This window comes from Planococcus citri, chromosome 4, assembly GCF_950023065.1.
Source record: "Planococcus citri chromosome 4, ihPlaCitr1.1, whole genome shotgun sequence".
Classification (NCBI taxonomy): Eukaryota; Metazoa; Arthropoda; class Insecta; order Hemiptera; family Pseudococcidae; genus Planococcus; species Planococcus citri.
This window is the reverse complement of record NC_088680.1, coordinates 35,770,287-35,793,957: the sequence shown is the minus strand read 5'-3', so window position 1 is coordinate 35,793,957 and position 23,671 is coordinate 35,770,287. Positions and strand designations below refer to the sequence as shown.

Sequence of the window (23,671 nt, the reverse complement as noted above, 5' to 3'; positions counted from 1 at the left end):
AAAGTATCGATTAAGCCCATTTTCAACCCGAACACAAATATGCATCACTAGTCAGCAAATGTTTTTTGGTGAAAGAAATTCCACAGGATTATGCATCTTTAATACCCGTAGTACATATCATGTAAAAAAAAAAATGCGAAAAAGTAACAAAGTTTTTCACATCCTAAAGATCGAAATCATCGAACGCGTGATTCAATAGTCGCCGGTGTTTTCAAAATGCGTTGAAAATCGTGCAATAATTCGTTTGATATGCGCCAGTTATTCATTTTCAATCATGCAAAATCGGTTCGAAAAAGAAAGATAGAATTGACTTTATTTTGCAAACGGGAAGACCACAGATTCTTTCGATTCAAGACGAGAGGTTCATTGCGCGAACAATTGCAAAAACTCCAAAAATAGGTGCACCAAAAATCACTTCAGAACTGATGTCAAAAACAATTTCATTTGAAACTGTTTGTAGAGTTATTAAAAAAATAGTTAAAATTTGAGAGCTAAGTACCTACATATTTGTATTTGGGAAAAAAATTCCGCTCGAATACTTGAAAAAATTAGTCGACTCGATGCCGAACCGTTTGAAAGCTCTTATTAAAGCTAAGGGCAAGCATATGAAGTATTTGAACGTTTCAATTTTTATTAAATTTTACATACCTAATCATCTATGTATTTGACGTGGATTTGCGAAAATTTTTGTGATCTTGTTTATAGAAGTGATATTTTTACCTGCAACGAAGGCTGCTTTTTAACTTAATTTATTTTGTATTTTTTTATAGTTTATATATTGTGACGTTTGATACACTTAACGTCGTTGAAAATTTCTTTTTTCATCAATAATCCATTTTCTGATTAGTTATGAACGAAGTAATAAAATATCCTATTTTTGACATTCCAAATCGATTGGAAACTATTTCAAACCGTATTGAGTACCTAGTTTTGGAGGCTCCAACAGATTTTTGAAACTTAAAATTTCCCAAAATTTCATCAAATGGATATGAAAAGCCGAAATTCATTCTGCAAACTAATTTCAATACACTACGAAGTCGACTGCAGGTGGGTTTCAAGTCGTCTTGGAGCCTCTAGCGACGTTTTGGAAGGTTGCATGGCGTTTTTTTGAAAATCAAAATTTCCAAAAAGTAGCTGGAAGTTTCAAAACCATTTGAAAGCACCATGCAGTCGACTTCATACTTATCATATTGAAATTAGTTTGCAAAGTAAATTTCAACTTGCATAACTCCATTTGATAAAATGTTGTGGGAATTTCAAATTTCAAAAATCTGGTGGAGACTCCAGTAATTTTCAAAAACTCGCTGGATGTTTTCCAAAATAACTTGAACCAACCTGAAGTCATCTTCAGATGATGTTAAAATTGAATTGCATTGCAGAGTAAATTTCAGCTTTCCATCCCAGTTTGATGAAATTTTGAGGAATCGGCTTTCCAACTCCATTTGATGAAATTTTGTGGGAATTTCGAATTTCAAAAATGTACTAGAGGCTCCAGCAATTTTCAAAAAGTCGTTGGAGGCTCCAGAACGACTTGAAATTTACCTGCAGTTGACTTCGTAGCGTTATCGAAATTAGTTTGCAGAATAAATTTCGGCTTCCCAACTACATTTGATGAAATTTTGTGGGAATTTCGAGTCAAAAATCTGCCGAAGGCTCCAAAAACTGCTCAAAACCGTTTGAAACAGTTTCCAATCGATTTGGCATGTCGAAAATAGGATATATCCTAAATTTCTGCTTTCTTGGTCAATTTGGTAAATTTAATGATTTTTCCCCTCATTTTTGGCCTAAATTTGATTTTCAAAAATTCACCAGAAATCGAAAAAGGCACTTTAGCGCTTGAAATTTTGACCGGTGATAAATTTTTGTCTGATCTTTCGATCTACCTTGGTATAGTTTAAAAAATATTATGCAAGTCTTATTTTGGAACGTAAAATCTGCGATTTCGGCTGACCTCATGACCTGTCAATCAAAATGGCCGCCATTTTGTAATTAGGGCCATTTTTTTAGGATAAGAGCTAAAAATATTCCTCAGGACTCCTCCTTTAAGAAAAAATTGTCCCGGAAGATCGAACGGGGGGGGGGGTGCAATAGATCCTTATGGGGGCTCCCCGACTATTTATAGGATATCGAATGCACTTTGAAGCAGTCCAGTATAACCTGAGATTGTCTTGCTTATTTAATTTACCTACTCTTAGGGCAGATAGGTTTGCCAATGGTACCATACGGTATACACAACTAACACGCATCACCCGCTGACGCAGCGCAGCATTCACAACACACCCTGCAAGCCAAGCCAAACCAAGGCAAGGCGACTGAGAAGTGGATTTAATTTGTTAACTTGCCAGAGCCAATAAAGTACAGTAGCTCGTCAGCGGAATGTGCAAAGGCTTAAAAACTTCTAACGCCGAACGCGTTTGGAGCATTTCCAAATATTGTCATGTGTGTGAGTGTTACTGTTGTATAGTACAAGTACGATGCTACCAAACTAGTATACATTTTCGAAAGTAGGTAGGTATGGATGAACAGGAACCCCACGCCGCGCCACTACCTTCGAACTTTGGTATATTTGGTATACAAATACATGCACATGTAATGCCTACCTAACTATACCCAGCACCTACTAGGTACCGTCATTTACACGTCGTGTGCCTGCTAGCAAAATTTTGTTCATATCTGTAAGGTTTACGACCTTCCCCTCCTGATCCGCCTTTGTAATGCAGTTTTACCTACAGTCGGTAACAAAAATATTTATACGACTTGAAATTCTGATACTGATTACAACTTCAATTCTAGTTTTTGAGGGTAAAAAATGGTCTAAAAGTCTTCATTGTCGAATTCAAAATTATTCTCTGAGGTAGGCTTTTTATGCATTTTGTGGTTTTCTGAGCTGAAAAGTTAATGCACCACAGTGACAAAATCTGTCAAAAATGCCTAAAATAACACTGATTTTTAAATATTTTAGGTCATTTCAACATCTCTTCATTTCCCTTATCCCCTCTCTGACTAACTCGAAATTGTTGCCTACCCACTAAAATATGTTCCTCAAAAGTTTTGTGTAATTATATAGGTCAAAGGGGATTTTTGTGACCATACTCGTAAAGAGCATAATTGAAATTTTTGGATTTTTTAAAACAGTCTTGTTCTCATAAACATTTCTAACAAATGCTGTATAGTCAGCATCAAAATTTCAGGTGTACAATTAATATTTTTGTTGCTAACTGTAGGTATTATTTTGCAGTGCACGCAACGCTGTTTTTATTATTTCGTAATCGTGTGTTTTTAGTATAATTATGTATATTATGTATTGTATTTCAAATGATTTTATTCATTTTTTTCCCGCTTTCTTGGTTTACAGAAGAAGATATCGATGAATTAGCAATAGGCCTACACGTTGTTAGATATCGTCCAGAAGAACTCACCAAGTTGACGAAAGTTACAAAATTCAACAAAAAAGAAATCCAGCTAATCTATCGCGGATTCAAACAGGTAGGTACCTACGAGTATTTAACGAACTATTAGGAAAGCGAACACGTTCACGCAGTGGATGAAAAAAAGGGTGGGAGCCCACCGCCACAGCGCGGAGTACTCAAAGTCTCATAGCAAATCTTTTTGTATTTACGGCGGACTGGGTATGCAAATCTGTTAACGTCTTCCATCCATATGTTCTTATCACGGCACGGCGGAGTAAGAGCGACACAGCTCGCGCAAAATCTGCCACTACGAAATCATTTGTCAGTCTCGTGTCAGTACCTCTACCTACTTTACGACTAGCGTTCAAATAAATCGAATTTATCCCCCTCCGCCGATTTCTTCGACCGCAAAAATGCACTTACGGAAGGAACTCAACCCCCTCCCTACTTCCAAGAATACTAGTCTGTTGCATTTTCAAGGACCACTTTAAAAGTCTACTGCGCGAAACGATACTTATCTACATGTTCGAATGAGAGGAAAATACCTGTACTCAATGTTTCAAGTGCTCCAAAGAAAATTTCAAAAATATCGAAAAATTGTGATAAAAAATTAAAAAATGAAAAAAATAATTATTGGGAAAAATAAATTTGATAACAAAATGAGCTTTTAAGCAGTTATGTAAAAAAACGGAGCTTTTATTTAGCAAACTTCGAAACAAAAAGAGGACTTTTTAGGTAAACAAGGCAAAAATACAATTTTTGCAAAATTTACAACCATTCGACGATTTCATCGAAAAGCTACGTACTTGCTGAGAACTTGGACAAAAAAACATGACAACTTTTCGTCAACTCGACAAAAATTGACTCCCTGACAATTTTGACAAAAAACGGGAATTTTCTGACATTTTTGGGGCATTATTCTGGGCAAAAACAGGAATGTTTGACAGTTGATACTTTTTGACTTGGGAAAATTTGATTTAAAAAAACCAGCTCCTCATAAAGCAAGTTTGACAAAAAACAGAACTTTTGTTGAGCAATTTTAGAGCAAAGACAGGACTTTTTGAACAGATAGGCAAAAATAAATTCGTTTTGGATGTTTGGGGTGAGAAGAGGGTACAAAATCGATTCGATACCTATACAATTTATTATTCGCGTAACGAGAAAAACTTTTTAGGTATTTCACTTTTTTGGCTCGCTCAAACTACATTTTACGGCTTTTCACGAATCATCAAGAATAAATTGTCATCTCTCGACGATTCTTTGACAATCCGGAGAATCGCGATATTTTAGGAATCGTCGTATAGACAGACTATCAATGATTTACGTAACGTCTGATACGTTCCTATAGTGTAGATAGCGCTATTTACTTACCAACTTGTACATATTTATCACATTTTGTTTGTTTGTTTTTTGTCCCTTATAGGAATGTCCCTCTGGATTAGTGGACGAAGATTCATTCAAACATATATTCTCTCAATTTTTTCCTCAAGGAGGTAAGTTGCGCTTGCAGCGATGCATTCGTATTTCGTACCCTACGTATACTATTAAATAATTGTTCTCTAGAAGTTGTAATACACTTTTTCGAGTTTCGATTTCAACCTATAATTGAAGTGCGGTTTTCCAAAAGGGTATAAGTCAATTTTTTTGAAAATCGAGTTTTTCACGCCATTGTGTTCTATTGGTCGTATCTTACCTATTTAATGCCTAACCTACCCAAAATACCTATTTATTTACGCACAATCCAGTTTTTCTGTAAGTTGCAAGTTGCAATCGTTTTTCCAAAACGCAATAAGTCACGATTACTTCGTTTTCATTAATTTTATAGCCGAAGTAGAGCTGTGAACATTGTTTTTTTGATAGATAGTACTGTAATACTTCATTTTCGTTTTTATTTTATTGGCAAAATGGAGGTAAATTTTTTTAAAGGATAGTGCTGTAGATAATACTCAATTTTTGTAAATTTTATCACCAAAATAGAGGTAAAAAATTTTCAACAATTGTTACGATAAAATCTTTTTCATCTTATGCAAAATTTATCTATTTTATATTATTCATTGGCTGTGTCCAATTCTTTCTTTGGTTTAAAATTGGTTTTTGTTAAAAATATGTGGCTGTTTGCGAAATGTTTTATGGTCGTTTCATCGAATTGCTTATTTTCAAAAACAGTCATTCACGTTTTACAATTCATTCGTTGAATATGTTCGTTATGTTATCGTAATGTTTGAAAGCTAGATTGATCATTTATTGATTTAAAATAAATATTTTATTTATTTCTACGAATATCCGAACAACAATTGAAAATTTTGTTATCAAAATGATAATAATTTTTTTTTTTAATCGATAGTACTGTAATACTTAATTATTTTGTCAATTTTATCACTGGTCTTTTTTACACTTTTAATAAAAAAAGTACCAAAGATTTCTTAGCTATTTTGAAAAAAAAAACAATTTTTTCTAGTAATTTCATCAAACCAACTTTTTTTTAAAATTTTGACAAAAAAAGACAAAACTTTCAAGAAATTTTGACGAAAATATCGAGAAAAAATGTGTATTTTTTGCAGTTATAATAACATTGAAAAAAGTAAAAATGTTTTAGTAAATTTGATTTTTGTTCAACACTAATTTTAATTTGCAATTTTAACCAAAAAAGTGACTTTTTGCGACAAAGAAACAAAACTTTCATTAGAAATTTCAACTAACAAAAATTCTTCTGTAATTTTAACAAGATACAAAACGGTGGCAGTTTTGACAAAAAAAAAATAGTCATTTTGATAATTCTGATAACCAACAGATTTTTCTTGACAATTTTGATTTTATTTAAATTTGACATTTTTGATAGAAAAAAAAGACTTCTTAGAAATTTTGACAAAAAAAATGTTCTTTTTTACAACTTCTTCAAATAAGTAGTCTACGATTTTTTTTTGAAATTTTAGCGAAAGAAGTCAAATTTTTTGGTAATTTCTAATGAAAAAACAACTTTTTTTTGGCAATTTCGACCAATTTTGTTGCCGAAATAGTGGTAAGATTTTCTGTTTCAATCGAAAATCTTTTTTTTTTCAATGGATAGTACTGTAATACTTAATTTTTGTTAAACATACAGGTAAAATTTTTCGTAATCGATTTTTTTGGTCATGTACTTTTGTACTGTGAATTAGAGTTGACTTACATCGATTTGCACCACTGGTTCTATCATATAAATGAAAACATGAAAAATCGTTTTTCTAAAAGGCGATAAGTCAGTTTACTTTTTCTGCCGCAGAAGCGCTGCACACTTGAGTTACACCGCAAAACCCACACGTACGTACAGTGTACACTCCAAGTGCATCACGGCTTCAAATAGGCACTAAAAACGTCATTTATCTCGAAATCATAATTTTTGACTTATTGCTTTTTGGAAAACTGCCCTTCAATTGTACATACGGGCTCGTACTCATATTCTTCCAAAAAAAACAAAAGAAAGAAAAAAAGAAAGAAAGTAACATTAGTAAGCAAAAAAGCTCGAAATAACCAGAAAATGACCAAAAAAGCAGCAAAACATGACAAAAAAATCTAATAGAAAACTAACCAAAACTGTGACAATTTTGGGAAAAATTGGGATTTTTTGTTAAAAAATTACGCATATTTTTTTCTATCAATTTCTGTCAAAAAAAGTGAGACTTGGAAAGTTTTTGGAAAAGCCTTTTTAGCAATTTTCAGCAAAAAAGCTAGCACTTTGGACAATTGTTTTGAAAAAAAGGAGACTTTTTGGAATTTTTGGAAAAAAGAGAAATTTTTCAGCAATTTTGCTCGAACGCGAGTTTTTGTCAATTTTTTTTACAAAAAGAAAGACTGAAAATTTTAGCAAGAAGCGAGATTTTATGATAATCATTGAAAAAATATATTTTTCTGCAATTTACGTTAAAAAAGCAAAAACTTCCGTAAGTTCATGAAAAGGCAAACATTTGGAGATTTTTTTAAATTCTAGAAGAATAGTGACATTTTCATTTTGAGCATCTTTGCTAGAAAGCGAAAGTTTTTGCCAATTTTTGGTGAAGAGCAAAACTTGGACAATTTTAGCAACAAGTAGGGAAAAAAATTATTTTTTCGCAATCTCAGTCAAAAAAATAAGATTTTTGTACAATTTATAGAAAAAAATAGAACTTTTTGGAATTTTCAGTAAAAAAAAACGACAAACAATCACAATTTCTTTAAAAAAGCCACCACTCTTGTCAATTTTTGAAAAAGCTAATTTTTTTACAATTTTTGGCAGAAAGCGAGATTTTGACAACTTGAGCAAAAGACAGAGCTTTGTAACCGTAACACCGAAAAGACAGTTCAACATGCAGTCATACTTTCGCAAATTATTCACTTTTTTTTGACCTAATTAGAATTTTATTTTCGTTAAAATACGTGAAAAAATTGAATTTTCGACAATTTGCAGAAAAAAAGTCAATTTAGAAACCAAAATTTTAAGAAAAAAAGTAACTACGGGTTATTTTACTATCAGCTATAGCTACCTACCAAGTCGTAAAGATGAAATTGATCGCAAATGGGTCATGGTTGGTTTGTCTTTTTGTTTCAGATGCCACTCAGTATGCTCATTACGTGTTCAGCACTATGAAACGAAATCCTTCCGGTAAAATCAGTTTCGAGGTAAGGGGTACTTTCAAATTGAACCGTAGGTATAGGTGTAGACTAATTTCGATTCAATCTCGAATTATCACTTCTCAATGTCCAACTGTCTACTGGCAATAGATCATCAGAGTTGTATTATAGGTAACGCAGGTCATTTGAAACATTTTCTACGATCCGTGATCAGTGATCTGGATTACATTCTTTGCAAACAGATTCGTGAACCGTAGCTTCAAAAAAATTATTCGTCACCAGTGATCGCTGATCGCTTCAAAATTATCCAAAAAAATGCAGCCATAAATGAACAAAACAACCAAATCGCATTCTGAGGTATTTTTTGAAAATTTTTGAATGGATCGACCAGTTATTATTTCTCTTATTGTTATTCACTGTGACCAACAGCTGAAATATTCATCGCAGAACTTTACTGGGGGTACTCGATATTTCTGTCCACTACGTACGAATTACAAGTATGCAAATACGTCTGCCATTTTTTATTCAACCTGGTCGAGTCGTCGGAGGACATAGAACATGACTCGATGGCGATAGGGTGGCGGGACGCACTGCGGCTCACGTTTAAAATGCGATGTTCGTGTCGTCTGTCGCACGAGTTACTCGAAAAGGCGAATGCTTTTAATTGATTAATCGCATTTGCAATCGTCATTTTGATTTCGATTCGCTTCGCTTCGTTCGGTAGTCGGTTCTCGTCACTTAAAGAGCATATCGTTGTTCTTGATAGGTAGGTAAATAGGTAGTTGTCAGTAGTGTTCTTGGTACGAGCAAAAAAAAATATAGGTACCTTCTTTCTTTATCTAGGTCTGTACTGTATAGGTAGGTAATCGGTACGCAGTACTTTTTTCTATCACATTTTAAGCGTGTGTGTATATTGCAGGATTTTCTTGGAATCTTATCCAAAGTATCACGCGGAAGTGTTCAAGAAAAACTGCAGTGGATCTTCGGCCTGTACGACATCAACAAAGACGGCCACATAACTAAAAAAGAAATGGTGGACGTTGTGAATTCCATATACGAAATGTTAGGCCGACACACCGAACCTCAAGTAGATGAACATTCGGCCATGGAACACGTTAATAAAATATTCCACGTAAGTTGCCATTAAGAATAGGTAATGTTGCAAAATGAATATCAATAAAATATCGCACACGCGTAAAATCGACGAAAATAAGCTTTTTCGCTCCTTTGCTCTTACGTTAGTGAGAAAAAAAGACTAAAAACGTGGGAAAACTTTTTTCTTCTTCTTTCTTTTTCGAAATCGAAGTCAGGTGGAAAATTGTTTTAGAATTCTCAGATAGCCTACTTTTAGGAAGCGGGCCGGGCTAGGCCAGGCCATGCTACGTCGCAACACTGCCAACTTTTACGAAAGTACCACGTGCCGTGTGTCTCGTTGAAAATGTCCACTCCACATTAGACTACGCGAGACGAATAACAAATAGACGTGCGTAGAACTGTAGATATACTAGATGATGCGCTTTATTTTTTTCAAGTTCCGCCAACGATAAAATTTATGGACGGAGAAGACTGGGCAATGGGCACGAGCGGGGGCTCCGACTGTGTTATACCTACACAGTACTTACACACATAGTTAACGTTGCAGGTTCTGTAGTACGATTCAATCGATCGTTTAGGTACTGTACCAATTTATTAAGGACGATAAGGACATTACCGAACTGTAAATGCACTCGACCACACTTGCTAGTCGCATTCCAATTTCGAATCAAACAAAAGGCACGGTGCAGGTGCCGCTGCACCTTAAAGATTCAATTCAAAATTGCTTGGTTGCGGTAAGAAATGAGTGGATGAATGCTGGCGCTCAAATAAAACTTGAAAAAAATGAAATTTTCAGATTCTCAAGTCAGTTTTCCTGCTGATTTCAATTTTTGTACTCATTTTCAACTCCGTCCCAGATTGAGCCAAAAATGAATGGAAGGAGGAGGAGGAGGGGGGAGAGGGTTAAAATTTGAAAATTTCGAGTAATTGCAATATTGATGTCAAAATATTGGTTTTTTGAATTACTGATGCTGAATTCGAAAGCATATTTCAACCTTGACTCCAAAATGGACCCCAAAAATTAGGGAGGGGGGGGGTTAAATTTCAAAATGCAGGGTTCTTATGAATGATGAAAGACATGTTAAAATGTAGGTTTTCTGAGTCGCTGATGCCAAATTTCAAAATTTTTAGACCTTGATCGCAAATTGCACCAAAACTGGGGTGACAAATGCCAACAAGTCGGGGGTCAAAAATACTTTGGAATTCGAAATCAGAGACTAAAAAAAAAACCTATATTTTGACAGCCATATCGTAATCATCCAAAATTTTCGAACCCCCCTCCTTCAATTTTGGCTCCAATTTGTGGACAAGGTTGTGAAAAATAGCTTTCAAATTCGGAATCTGTGACTCAAAAAAAAAATATTTTGACACCCATATTGTAGCTATCCTGCATTTTGAAATTCAACTCAATGAGAAAATACTTTTACCATTTCAATTTTCCTTGGTGAAGCATTCTGCAAACACTCGCATGATTTTTTTTCAGAGGGGAGAGGGGGAGGAGAAGAGCTGAAATTTTACACCCAAATTTTTCCGTTCACATTCTTTGTCAGGAGGGGGGGAGGGAGGTTGTTAAAAATATTTTCACAAATCTCGTACTCAATTCCCCCCCCCCCCAAAAAAAAGATTAAACCCAACTAAAAAAAAGGAAAACAACAGCAAAACAATATAATGCATAAAAAAGTCACAAAAAAGAGACTTTTTGGCTATTTTTGGCAAAAAGCGAGACTTGACTATTTTAGCGAATGAAAGAGCTTTTGGCAATTTCATGACTAAAAACGTGACTTCAACAGAATTAATAGAACAAGTGGGGCCTTGAAATTTTTTCAAAAAACACTAATTTTAATGATTTTTTTTAAACCAGAATTTTTGACTATTTTTCGCAAAAAGCAAGACTTAGGTACGTGTAGTATTTTAGAAAAAAGCAAGATTTTTTGAAAATTAGGTATCGGTGAAAAAGTGATATTTTTTTGGCAATTCGAAGCAAAATAGAGACTTAAGGAAAAACTTTAGCAATTTTGGTAAAAACTGAGAATTTTTGTCTGAAATTATCAAGAATTTGAAAATTTTAACAAAAAGTAGCATTGCTGGCAATAAAAACAGAATTTTTTTCGCAATTTCGATTGAAAAAAAAAACAGTTTTGGCAAATTCTTCTGAGAAAAGCGAGACTTTGAAATTTTCATTCAATTTCTATCACTTCTTGGGAAAAAGCAAGACTTCGACAATTGCATAGAAAAAAGCAGTGGGTACTTTTTTGGCAATTATGAGCAAAAAATGATACTTTTTCGCAGTTTTTTGTCGAAAAAGCTCGATTTATTCATGAAAAAGTGAGACTTGTGAAACTTTTGAACTTTTTTGGCAAAAAACGAGAATTTTTCACGAATTTTGACAAGAAATAACTAAAATGAAAATTGTTTGTAAATTTCAAGTCGAATTAAAAAACAAGCGGGACATTCTGATTCTGATAAAAAAAAAACACTGAAAGCAGGACAATTGCAGGACTAGCAGGATAAAAGCAGGATTGGCAAGATATGCAAGACGACTTTGTTAAGACACCCTGCGAATGAAATTGGGTGGTGAAGAGAGGGGGAAGAGGGGTCTCAATTCATTGATTGCGACTTCGAAATGCAAAAATTTAGTGGTGTTGATAATTCTGATTTTAAAATATCGATACTTTCAAAAAAGTATCGACACATCGGGGATTATCGATATTTTAACATGAAATTATAAAAACGGAAGAAATTCAATGTACTTATGATCAGCAGGTGCAGTAATTTTTTTTTTAGCAGTAATTCAACATTTTTATTCAATAAATAGAACTTTTTCACTTTTTGAAGGCTTTGAAGGAGAGAGGAGCTAAATTCTCGTATTTGAAGTAATTTTTTGCTCAAGTTATGGGGGGGGGGGTCACCAGAATTTTCTCAATTCTTCCAATTTTTCGTTCTTGAAAACATCGGTATTCATTTTTCAATATCGATATAGCAAAGTGAATTTGGATATGTAGATGTGTACGTGTACCTAAGGTTTATGTTTGCTTTCAGCTGATCGATCGAAACAACGACGGTGTGGTAACTATTGAAGAATTGGTCGAATGGTGTTTGCGAGATGAACAAATCATCAGATCACTGGAAACACTGGACACTGTGTTATGAGGGTAACATTTTTCGTCATCATCGACCTATCGCTGACCTGTGGATGCGTAATGCGTTCTTAGTCCTAATACCTACATTATAAAATGTCGATACTTCTACTCCTGCCACCCACCAGTACACTACATAATATATCTACTACATACCTATTTACCACTTGGGCATTTGGTACCGAGAACATGGTCTCGCCATTCTTTCGAAAACTTAATCGCCTAATCGATTAATACATTTACATGTATTTGTATTTCTGCGATAATCGATCTTTACCTCAAAAATATGTAGGTAGTTGGCGGCAGCGATTTTTCATTGTTACTAAATTTTATTAATTTATTACCTAACTCGTTTGTTTATTCATTTGTTTATTTGTTTTGTTTGTTTGTTTGTTCAATTTACCAATTTCTACCTGGGTACCTACCATGTTTATACGCATCTAACTGTCTAGCTATCTTCTATAATGATGTTCCTTTCATTTGAGATGAAATTGTATGAAAGTCTACCAATTTACCTATACCTACCTACCAATCTAGCAATCCATCCAGAATAAAATGAAAATAAATAGATTACCTAAGTATGTACATACATAAGTAGGTAATCTGTTTATTTTCATTTCATTCATTTTTTCATTTCCTTTCGTAAACTATTTCTTTCATTTTGTTATTATTTACCAAAGTCTCGAGATAAGCTTTTGTTTGTTTGTTTTTTTCATTTATCACTCTTTATCCATGTTTTACGATTTTATTTACCTATCTATTTTATTATTACCTACTTAGGTACGTGATAACCTCACTGCAGAGTGCAGATAGAATAGGCTATAGGCATAATTAGCGTGTGATTGCATGATACGTTCTAGGAATACCGAATCGAGAGGAATTGATACGTATTTAGGTACATAACCCTACTTATTTCCAATAGGAGTAGGTACGAAATAGTTATTGGGTATTCTTTAAGGCTTCGCTGATAGATTTTTTTTTGTATGTATCTCGTCATTTGACCTGGTTAATTAGATGAAACGGATTGTTTTGACATAATTATTTGCAAAATTTGTGTTGACTTTTGAAAACATAATTTAAAAAATTGAAATTCACGAATGTATGTCGTTGTATTGCTTCTGGGAGTTCTGTCCACTGATCTCGATATAAAACTTTGTGCGAATGACATCTTCCTCAACACCAACGTAGGTGTACCTACTTCTTTTTTGCTAATTTATCAGTAGTACTTCTACTTACCTACTCTTCTAATTCGAACGTATCATTTTTTTCTTTCTAAATGTTTCTTTCTTTTTTGAAAACATGTGGTAAACCTATACCTATAATTACTCAGTTACTTGTAATGTTATTGTTACCAGGTGTTTATTTTTTACTTCAAGTATTCATTTTTAATACGCTTATCTTTACATTAGAATTGTTATGTCTTACTTTCACGGGTAGATATTGTTTTCATGTTTCCATTCTAATTTCTCCTTAGGTTAATAGTAAGCTAAGTAATACTACATACGTATGTAGTTGACCAGTCTGCAACCTTTTACCTTATTTGCAACTCGAGTGTTGCACGCCTTACGTCTAACGTAGACGAGCAATTCAACTCGCCACTTGCCAGTAGTAGGGTATCGTAAATACTTACTCGTATACGACTCGATCAGCTAACACAACTCCGCTGCTCTTACATCTACATATCTACGAATGTAGGGTCGTAGTTAAGCATGCTTATTACGCAATATTTTGCACTAAATCTATCGTGAAATTCTAAAATTACTATTGAAGAGTGAAATTTATTTGCAATCGCCAATCTCCCACTCGAAATCACGTTGAAAAATTAATTTAATCGTGTGATAGGATTGATTTGAAATTATACTTCCTACAGAAAAACTGGCGTTTAAATTACAAAAAAAAAAATCAACTAAAACTTGCCTACTGCAAAAAATAGATTTCAAGTCATGGCATTTCCTGGAAATGTCATCATTTTTCATGATTTTCAGTGGCTTATGATGCTTTTACCAAGGTTTTTCCATAAAGTTCTATTTTCAGGTTCTGTCAAACTACTTCATATAATGGGTTGCGTTTTGGTTTTGTTCAAGGTTGTAAATTTGAATCGGGTTTCAAGTAGTTTCGGTTTTGGGTTTGTTTCGAGTTAATAGCTCTGCCCCTTTCTCACTACAAAAAATCATCAGAGTTGAATTCAACAATTACTGATTTGAAATTCAAAATAATTGTGGAAAATTCATTTGGAATTAGCTACAACAATAGATTAGGTATTTTGAAATCGCCACTATAAAAATCATTTTAAAAATGAAGAAAAAATGCTGATCCAAAAATCAATTATAAATTGCTTGCTGTTTTGACTGGATTCGTTGTAGGAGGGTATCTAATGAGGAGGGGGGGCATTTATGTTACTTACAACTTTCTCGCTTTGTTACGCGTTACGTGTGTGGTGAATCTCGTGTACTGAGATCACTTTGGGACCAAGTAGAATCGACGATACCCAACATCGCCTACTACTTTCTTTTTTTTTTTCAAATTCTACTTTCGCTTCAGCGAGAACTAACATAAGTATGTACGCGCAAAAGTGTCCAATAGAAGATTCTGACCAGGGTTGAAAACCCTTTGAATTTGAATTGGAAGAGGTTTTCGAGACCTTTGAGAATGAGTAGGTTCTGGGTTCTGGTGCCCAAAAAATTTTCAAATGTACATACTTTTGAAATGTTTTTTTTTTCTGGTTTCAAACGGCGACATTCAGGTTATTGTTTTAAAGTGGTTTTCAGCTTTTTACAAATTCAAACTGTTTTAATTGCTCTAATCGTTCCCCCAGTTCCACTTTTGGTGTTCTGCCGGTAGTTTCAACGATCAAAAAACTGTTTCAAATGGTTCCAGTTCCAAAAAAAAGCACATCAAAAATTTGAAAATTGGCATAATTTTACTTTTTTCTCTCAAATTTTCGATTCAGCTTGGTAAAAAAAAGAAATCTCAGTCCAGGTTTCTACTTTTGAATTTTTCAAATTCATTTTCAAAATCAATGAAGCCTAATTCTTTGTAAAAAATTTCAAAATTCATTTTACCTTCTTTTTAATTTTGAAAAAGTCTAAATACGAGTCATGAAATTCGAAAAAAAATTTCAGTTTTTTTTCATGTTTTGAAAATGCAAAATGGACACATTGACTGAATTTGTTTAAAAAAAACTCACCACGATTAACATTTTCAAAGGGAAAATTCCAAAAAAAAAATCACGTTTTCTAAACATTGGCCTGACTTAGTGAGCAACCAACAGTCAAAAAATCACATTTTCGCCATCGAATTTGAAGGTGTTGTAAGCGTTTTTCGAGGAAAAAAAGTGTACAGATTTGAAGGGATTTCCCTATTTTACTGAAATGTATGGAATTATAATTATAATTTCGATGACCTGGAAGCACTGCTTAGTGCTTAAGTATACATAATTATAGGTATGTTTAGTTAAGGTAGTTTTTCTGAATCAAGCGTGGTTACTTGAACGATTACAGGGCTGACTTTCAAAGCTTATTAGAGGCCTACAGCATCAAGTACGCTGATTTCTTAGTCGGTAATTGCGAATTTTTTGAAAGTTGATCGTATGTAGATTGTACGTACTGTCGTTGTCACGAATTAGGTCAGTATTTTGTTACCTACGAACAGAAAAAAAATTAACAGTACCTAACCAAATTAACAGTACCTAGCCAAAAAAAAAAAAAACCTGTGGCTAATGCTTTAGGTACCAGGGCTATTGGCTATTTCTACAATCCCCATACGATACCAACATTCATTTCAAATCGTTCGCCTTATCCTATCGGATATCTTTGACCTACCTATTTCACGTTAATTTATTTATACATATCTTTTTGTTCTCGTTTTTCTTGTAAATTTTGCAAAGTTGGCTGTTATTAGAATTAAATGTAGAAAAAAATGTGAGTACGATGCCGTTAACGTTTAAATGTAGTTCTTATTTATTCGTGTTATTACTTACTATTTATGTACTACCTACGTATCGAAATATACTATTTTGTTTTTTTCTTTTTTAAATCGTCTGAATTATGTCACGAATGCGCACATTCGAAATTCGATCAGCAAGCAGAGAAGCTCGTGCTAAAGTGATAGCTGCTGAAGGAGAAATGAAAGTTTCTAGAGCGTTGAAAGAAGCATCGATCGGATATTATCATCGAAAGTCCGGCTGCCTTACAAGTCAGATTTGAATTTAAATTTTTACTTGTTTTCTGTTCAAATGGATGTACGTGTAAGTGTAACATAAAGCCTAATTGCTCATTTTTTTTTTTACAGCTTCGTTATTTACAAACTGTGACGAAGCGACGTATGGCGGGTGATTGGGGGGAAGGGGTGAGACTGCGAAATTCTCCCAATTTTTCACTCCACACTATTCCCCCCTCCCTTCAAACCAAGATTTTTCCAACTAATTGGCCAGATGTGGTTCGAACCATTTCTTAAATAGGAAAATTGGAAACAATAATGTCGAATAAAAATTTTTTAGAATTTTTTCATTGATTGGATTAGTGCACGCCTACATAAGCGACAACGTTCAACGTTCAACGCTCAACTCTCAACCAATTCAAAATATTTTGTTTCGGTTGGACGTTGTGCGTTTAGGTTGACGATTCCAGCCAATAACCGAGCATCTTCTTCCGGTTGAGCGTTGAACGTTGACTCTTATGTAGGAATGCACTTATGTTTTTGGAATTTCTTGAGTTGATTTTTCCATTCTAGGAAATGTTTGAAAAAATACTTTTGTGCCTGAGAGAAGAATACAGAGAGTGAGTAGGTGAGTGATAAGAAGAGGGAAAGCACATTGATAATAAATACAACGTCTTAGATACATATCTATTCACTTCTTTTTGGGTGATAGAGTTGTCTCGTGTTATATAATTTTTCAAGTAATTAAAACATGGCCCATCGATGGTACTGTTCTGTTCGAGGTGGAAACTATTGCAGTCGATGCTACGAAGAACTTTTATTTGGAAATCAACGAAGTCCATTTCTGGCATTCCGACTGCGTTAAGTTTTCATGGATGTAGATTATTCAAGAAATATATCAAAGTTATCATCTAAAACACTGTAAATAACGTCAATTTTTCAATTTTGTGAAATGGAACTGACAAAGTTTCAAAAAAATTTTACCGCTATAAAATACTTGTGGCTAGGAACCGCCCTGGCACCGGCCACTAGCTCGCCACCCGGAGTATTTTCTTTTTATTGTCTAAATTTCATCTCATGAGCATGTTTCTTATCTCATTATCTCCTATATTTATTTATTTTTTTTATCACCAAAGTATATGAGATCTGAGAGTGAAACTTCTAAAAGCTGTCTTTATATATTTGTATTGAAATTATGTAATTAAAATACCTAATGGAGAAGTTTATTTGCGGTGTTTGCGGGTGTTCATACGAGCATAGAAAATCTCTACTTCGGCATCAACGTAGTGTTCATGGCGAAACGACTGATAATCAGTCCAATGAAAATTCAAAATTTAAATGTTCAGGCTGCTCATTTATTGGGTCTAAATTGAGTTTATTACGAAGTCATCTGGAGAACGAACATAATGTCTCCATCAAGCTTGAAACTATTGAATTTCGTAGCTTTGAAGGCAAGTATTTGCATCTGCTCTGCGTTGACTGCTTTACCTTATTCTTTCATATCACTACATGATAACTACGTTCAGTAATACATTTTTTAGAGTTTCAGGAATGGAAAAAGAACGAGGAAAAAGCTACGCGTTCTAATTTTTCAAAAAACAGAAGTGATCGGACATTGAGCGATAAATCGATAAGGCAACATTTTCACTGTTTTCGTTCCGGATTTTTCAAAAGCAGATCAAAAGGACAAAGAAATTTAAAAATGAAAGGTTCCTGTAAAATTGGAGCGTTTTGTCCGGCAGAAATTGTAGTTACGTCGTCTTCCGATGGTGAAAGGGTTTCTGTGAATTACTACAGTACTCATTATGGTCATGCGGATGAAATAGCGCATTTACGCTTAACTGATGAGGAAAGAACAGAAATAGCTGGTACATACTTTCGTTTGTCAAGTTCTTTTTTTGTTTCTAAAATTGTGGCATACTTGCTTGCTGGATTGATGTTGGTTCTTTTGTTATATTTAGGAAAATTAAGTAAAGGTGTCCATATTGACGCGATATTGGATAACATTCGTGACAATCTAAATATCAGTACCAACGATCGTTTATATTTGTTGACTCGAAAAGATGTACAGAATATCGCTTTGAATTTCAACATAAATTTAGGACATCGACTTCATACAGATGACACAACTAGCGTTGACGAGTGGGTAAGAAATGCTAGACAATTTGGAAACGATAGTGCACCATTGTATTATAAAAAATTCATTGTGTAGGTTAGTAACAGAGATACGAATAATGTTACCCAAGCACGAACTGTTGCTGAAAATGTCACTGAATTACCGTTAGCTGACAATGACGATGCTTCTAGTGCTACCAGAGAAGATGGCCTTCATCACAGCTTAAAATTCCATAAGTTAATGGCATCCAAGAATACCAGTAAACGAGATAACTCGCTAAATCAACTCGACTATCTTACTGGATTAATTAACGAAGTCGAAGATGTAATAGACGAAGATGACGAGTATTGGCCTCAATTTGATAAAAAATTGAACGAAGCTGCGTCCTTATTGTTGAAATTGAAAGAAATAAAGAAGAAGGAAATGGGAAGCATAAGCAACACTGTATTTGCGCCAGTTGACGGTGATGTTCCTAGAAAAAATTCTAAACAAAAAAAACATCTTGCGCAGTTCGCAAGATCAACCGACTTTGCTCTAAATATACCCCAGTAATTTACCAACATTTATCTCAGTAATTTACCAGACATTACTTAAAAATTTACCAATTTATCAAAATGCGCGGAAGTACCCAAATTTACCGATTTAATGAATACGAAAAGTCGAAAACATCGACAAAATAAAATAGTCAATCATAAGTAGCCATCATATTACACTTTTATGAAATTGATTTTCAAATAAAAATTAGCGTACTTATGAAGACGTAACCGTCATATTACAAGTGGAATAATATATCAGGAAAATTGTTGACAAAAAACAAAATTATTACCGAAATTTACCAATTTACCGAAATTTAGCTATTTACCAAAATTTACCAATTTACCAAAATTTACCAATTTACCTATTTACCAAAATTTACCTATTTACCGAAATTTACCTATTTACTGAAATTTACCTATTTACCAAAATTTACCTATTTACCGAAATTTACCAATTTACCAAAATTTACCAATTTACCAATATTTACCAATTTACCAAAATTTACCGATATACCAAAATTTACCGATTTACCAAAATTTACCAATTTACTAAAATTTACGAATTTATCAAAATTTATCAATTTACCAAAATTTACCATTTTACCAATATTTACCAATTTACCAAAATTTACCAATTTACTAAAATTTACCAATTTACCAAAATTTACCGATTTACTAAAGTTTACCAATTTACCAAAATTTACCAATTTACCAAAATTTACCAATTTACCAAAATTTACGAATTTACCAAAATTTACGAATTTACCCAATTTTATCAATTTACCAAAATTTACCACTTTACCAAAATTTACGAATTTACCAAAAATTAACCCAGCAATTTACTAACATTTACCTCAGTAATTTACCAGACATTACCCATTAATTTACCAATTTTCCATTTTACCAAAAATTACCCCAGCAATTTACCAACATTCACCTCAGTAATTTACGAGACATTTCCTCACTAATTTACCAATTTTTTTACCGAATTTTAATTACCCCAGTAATTTACTGTCAAAGGTTTTTACCAATTTACCAAACTTTACCAATTTACCAAAAATTACCCAAGCAATTTACCAAAATTTTCAACCAACTTTAATTACGAGTAATTCACCAAAAATAACTAATCATTTTATTTACTAAAAATTACTATTAATTAACAAAAAAAAAAAAAATTATCAAAATTTACTGGCTATTTACCAAAAACTTAATGTTTTTTGTTAAAACAAAAATTACACTAGAAATTTTTGAAAAATTTTGATTTTTTATGGCAAAAAAATTTTGGACGGATAAAATTAACAAAAAAATTAACAAAAAAATCAACAAAAAATTTTCTCCTCTTGACTCGCGCGGGATTCGAACACCCGACCTTCGGCGTACCAATCTGCAACCTACACACCCTAACCACCCCATCTGTTTGTTGGGGGTGAGCCGTTTGCGAGATATAAGGGTTTACACAAATTTCTGCTTATCCATAACGTTGAAACACACTTAAACGTTCATATCTCGTAAACGGCTGAACCGATTTCGACCAAATTAAAAATTTCTCTAGTTCAGTATCAAAGCAATATTTTGCCATCATCAGGTTCGACTTAAAGTTCGGAGCTTTTGAGTTCAGCGTGACACAAATTTATACATAAATTGATATATAAACTTATATATAAATAAATATATAAATAAATATATATATAAACTTATCTCGTTTTGCGCCATATGTCTTATCGTGATCAGCACACTCCAAAACGTCAAGAAAACCCACCCCCACCCAAATCCTCAACCATCATGACAAATACAATACCTTACTTTTCCGTTTCACGGCAAAGTCGGTAAAATGCGAGACAGAAATATGAGTACTTTAGAGTCAAACCCAGAATTCTCCACTTTTCGTCATTTTGAGAAAAACACAAAAAACTGCTAGAAGGTTGGTATCAGTAGTAGCAGGTTTCTAATCTCGTCTATAAATAGTGCTTTGGGTAACAATCAAATTGACGAAAAAAAAATTTTTTTTCAAGTCTTTCCATAGCAGTAATTCACGATACCATTTTGGAGAATTCTGGTTTTGACTCCAAGTCTGTAAAAAAATCAAAAAAAATGTCAAAAATACATGATAAAATGAGGGATTGAGGAATAATTCTAGATTCAAGTCTGTTGAAAGTATCTCAAGGTTGTTTACAGTCGACTGGAATAAAAAAAAAAATTTTTTTGAAGTATTTTTTTCAAAGTTTGACTCGAACCCGGGACTTTGGACCCCCTCACCATCATGGCATCGAATGGGGTAAAATGTAGAATGGCAATTGATGCGTACCTACTAACTGTACCCAAAACAACCATAATCTCATTTTTGAAAATTTTGGACTTTTTTCGGAATTGGACTCGGACCCGGTACTTTGGACCTCGCTGACTGCGTCATTATGTCAGATTGGTAAAAACGGAGAATGGCAATCGATGCATACCGACTAACTGTACCCAAAACGATCATAACCTCATTTTTCAAAAATTTGGAGAATTCTGGGTTTGACTCTAAGGTACTCATATGTTTCATTCCACTACGAAAAAAAGGAAACCAAATTCTGACAGCGAAAATGCCTACCACAGCCGAGCAACAAATGCTAAAGGCAATGTTACAAGATGAAAACAATTTTGCATGCAACGTTCACGTAGATTTAGATCATTACTATTCCAACATAACTGACTAAATTTATAATTATATCGAAGTGATTGATAATTTTTGTAATTTTATATCAACACCAAATGTTTATTTTTCGTTTGTTATCGGTTTCAGATAATAAAATGAGTTCTGAAATTGGTTTATTTTTATTTAAATTAGAACACTGAACATTTTTATTTTTTTTTAAAGATTTCATTTGATTCTTATTAAACAACAAAATTGAGCAAAAATTACGATCATGTAAGATTCGAATGACAGACTTAAAAAAACCAGCGCTACCGCGCTACTACACTACTATCACTTTATCACTCAACAGCTGATGAAGAAACAACACGCTCATGAGATGAAATTTAGACAATGAAAAGAAAATACTCCAGTTGGCGAGCATTTAGTGGCCGGTGCCGGGGCGGTCCCTAGCCTCGTATAATGACATCTATCGGCGATAAACGAAAGTACATTTTTTGTTTTGATTCCAATTTTCAAATTTTTAAGTTTTTTTTTTACAAAATTATTACAAATTTTGTTGAACTTGAAAGTTAAAACTAAGAGAGATTCTAAATGAAAATGGATTAAATGTTCACATTGACGTTAACGTCAATGAATGTTCATGATTCCATCCAAAATGTTTACATCTTTATTAAATTATTTCAACCTAAAAATTCATCCTTCATTTTACTTCGTTCATAATAAATTAATAGCTATTAATAGTCGAGTTCAGATGTTGAAGTTCATCAACATTAAAATTTAAAAGCATGCTTTGCAAATAAATTGTTTTCATAATTATGAAAAAACGTTGCAATACTTCGCATAAATACATCCATACTATACCACGAACAATAAAAAAAAATAAAAAAATTTATTTACAAAAATTGTTACATTTGCAAATTAATAATTTATTTAAAATGGAAAGCGATAAATAACAACGATTTGAATAATAAATTAAAGGTAACAGGTAGGTAACTAACGTTAGGAAACATTGTGAAAAACTCTTTTTACGGGCTAGATGGTATTTTCAAAGTATCGCATAAAACTTGACCATTTTTCACAGAAATATAGGAATTATCACCATCTTTTAAACAACTAGAGAAATGCTTAGCATTTTCAATCGTATCAACGACACGTAAAACCAAGCAGTCGATATTATCAAGAACTGTTTTCATGATCGATTGCAATTTATCAAATTTCTGGGCAGCAATGTCCCTAGCTTGCTTTTCGTCATTAATCTGTACATTATTAAACTGCTTATAAATCTGATTCAATAAATCTGTTTTCTTACTGCCTTTCATTGAGAAAAAGGTGGATGCTGCCGATAATAATTCTTTATCTAACGTGGATGTTTTATCGCCTAGAATTTTGGTAGCTTCGGGGCCTACATTTTTACTTATGTTTTCAGAGAACAAATCTTTCAGGACTTGTACATCCTGACCAACTACTTCTGATAACTGTAGTAAAACTTCATCTACGATTTCGATGCAATGAACGACTAGACCTTCGATTTCATCGATATCCCTGTACAGAGGCAATTTTTCTTTTTTCAATTCGATGGAATCTTCGATGACGGATCTGCCTACAGCCAGCAAATCTGCAATTTCTTTTATAGTGCTGTCGTCTTCATCGTGATTTATGAACTTATCCCAAGATATCGATTCGCAAGTGTTGGGAACTCCGACAGTGGTTGATTTCGTAACTGTCCAATTTACCTATGGTGCATAAATAACCGGTAAAACAAATTTCAATACGCATCTCAGATGTTACACGCGTGTGCGGTAAGCGGATGGCAATTTTTCAATTAGGTTAGGATACAACCGTATAATACCAGTGGGGGAAAACGGTAGGTACTAGGTAGGTATAAATGTTATTATTGCCTTTGCCTATCTCGAAAATTGAAGAGGAATGTTTTTAGAAAAGTTGAAATCAAAATCTATCTCTGAATATGGGATGGTAAACAGTAAGTAGGTAGGTAGGTA

The 23,671-nt window shown here is 33.5% G+C and overlaps 3 protein-coding genes across 5 annotated transcripts in view; 2 read left to right on the top strand and 1 right to left on the bottom strand.

Moving 5' to 3' along the window:
- LOC135842721 (calsenilin-like) overlaps window positions 1-16,255 on the top strand; it is a 32,863-nt gene extending 16,608 nt beyond the window's left edge. For both annotated transcript variants that reach the window (XM_065360312.1, XM_065360314.1), the window contains exons 3-7: window positions 3,356-3,486; window positions 4,834-4,903; window positions 7,972-8,042; window positions 8,914-9,126; window positions 12,129-16,255. In XM_065360312.1, the coding sequence (XP_065216384.1) occupies window positions 3,356-3,486; window positions 4,834-4,903; window positions 7,972-8,042; window positions 8,914-9,126; window positions 12,129-12,239 (596 nt within the window). In that variant the 3' untranslated portion in view covers window positions 12,240-16,255. The remainder of the gene's footprint in view (window positions 1-3,355; window positions 3,487-4,833; window positions 4,904-7,971; window positions 8,043-8,913; window positions 9,127-12,128) is intronic.
- Window positions 16,256-17,470: 1,215 nt separating this feature from the next.
- LOC135843563 (uncharacterized) lies at window positions 17,471-21,839 on the top strand. Its single transcript, XM_065361498.1, has 4 exons — window positions 17,471-17,835; window positions 17,926-18,252; window positions 18,346-18,530; window positions 18,597-21,839. The coding sequence occupies exons 1-4, from the start codon at window positions 17,598-17,600 to the stop codon at window positions 19,050-19,052; spliced, it is 1,206 nt and encodes a 401-aa protein (XP_065217570.1). The 5' UTR covers window positions 17,471-17,597; the 3' UTR covers window positions 19,053-21,839.
- Window positions 21,840-22,541: 702 nt separating this feature from the next.
- The window catches only part of LOC135843464 (mucin-3B-like), a 40,193-nt gene continuing 39,063 nt past the window's right edge, over window positions 22,542-23,671 (bottom strand). For both annotated transcript variants that reach the window (XM_065361372.1, XM_065361371.1), the window contains exon 4: window positions 22,542-23,404. In XM_065361372.1, coding sequence (XP_065217444.1) covers window positions 22,697-23,404 — 708 coding nt within the window. In that variant the 3' untranslated portion in view covers window positions 22,542-22,696. The remainder of the gene's footprint in view (window positions 23,405-23,671) is intronic.

What these genes read in the sequence shown, in the direction of transcription:
- LOC135843563 (XM_065361498.1), top strand. Translation starts at nt 17,598, where the DNA reads ATGGAGAAGTTTATTTGCGGTGTTTGCGGGTGTTCATACGAGCATAGA. An exon ending in GGAAAGAACAGAAATAGCTG is followed by an intron (nt 18,253 to 18,345) that starts GTACATACTTTC and finishes TGTTATATTTAG; the next exon opens with GAAAATTAAGTAAAGGTGTC. An exon ending in CAACTAGCGTTGACGAGTGG is followed by an intron (nt 18,531 to 18,596) that starts GTAAGAAATGCT and finishes TTCATTGTGTAG; the next exon opens with GTTAGTAACAGAGATACGAA.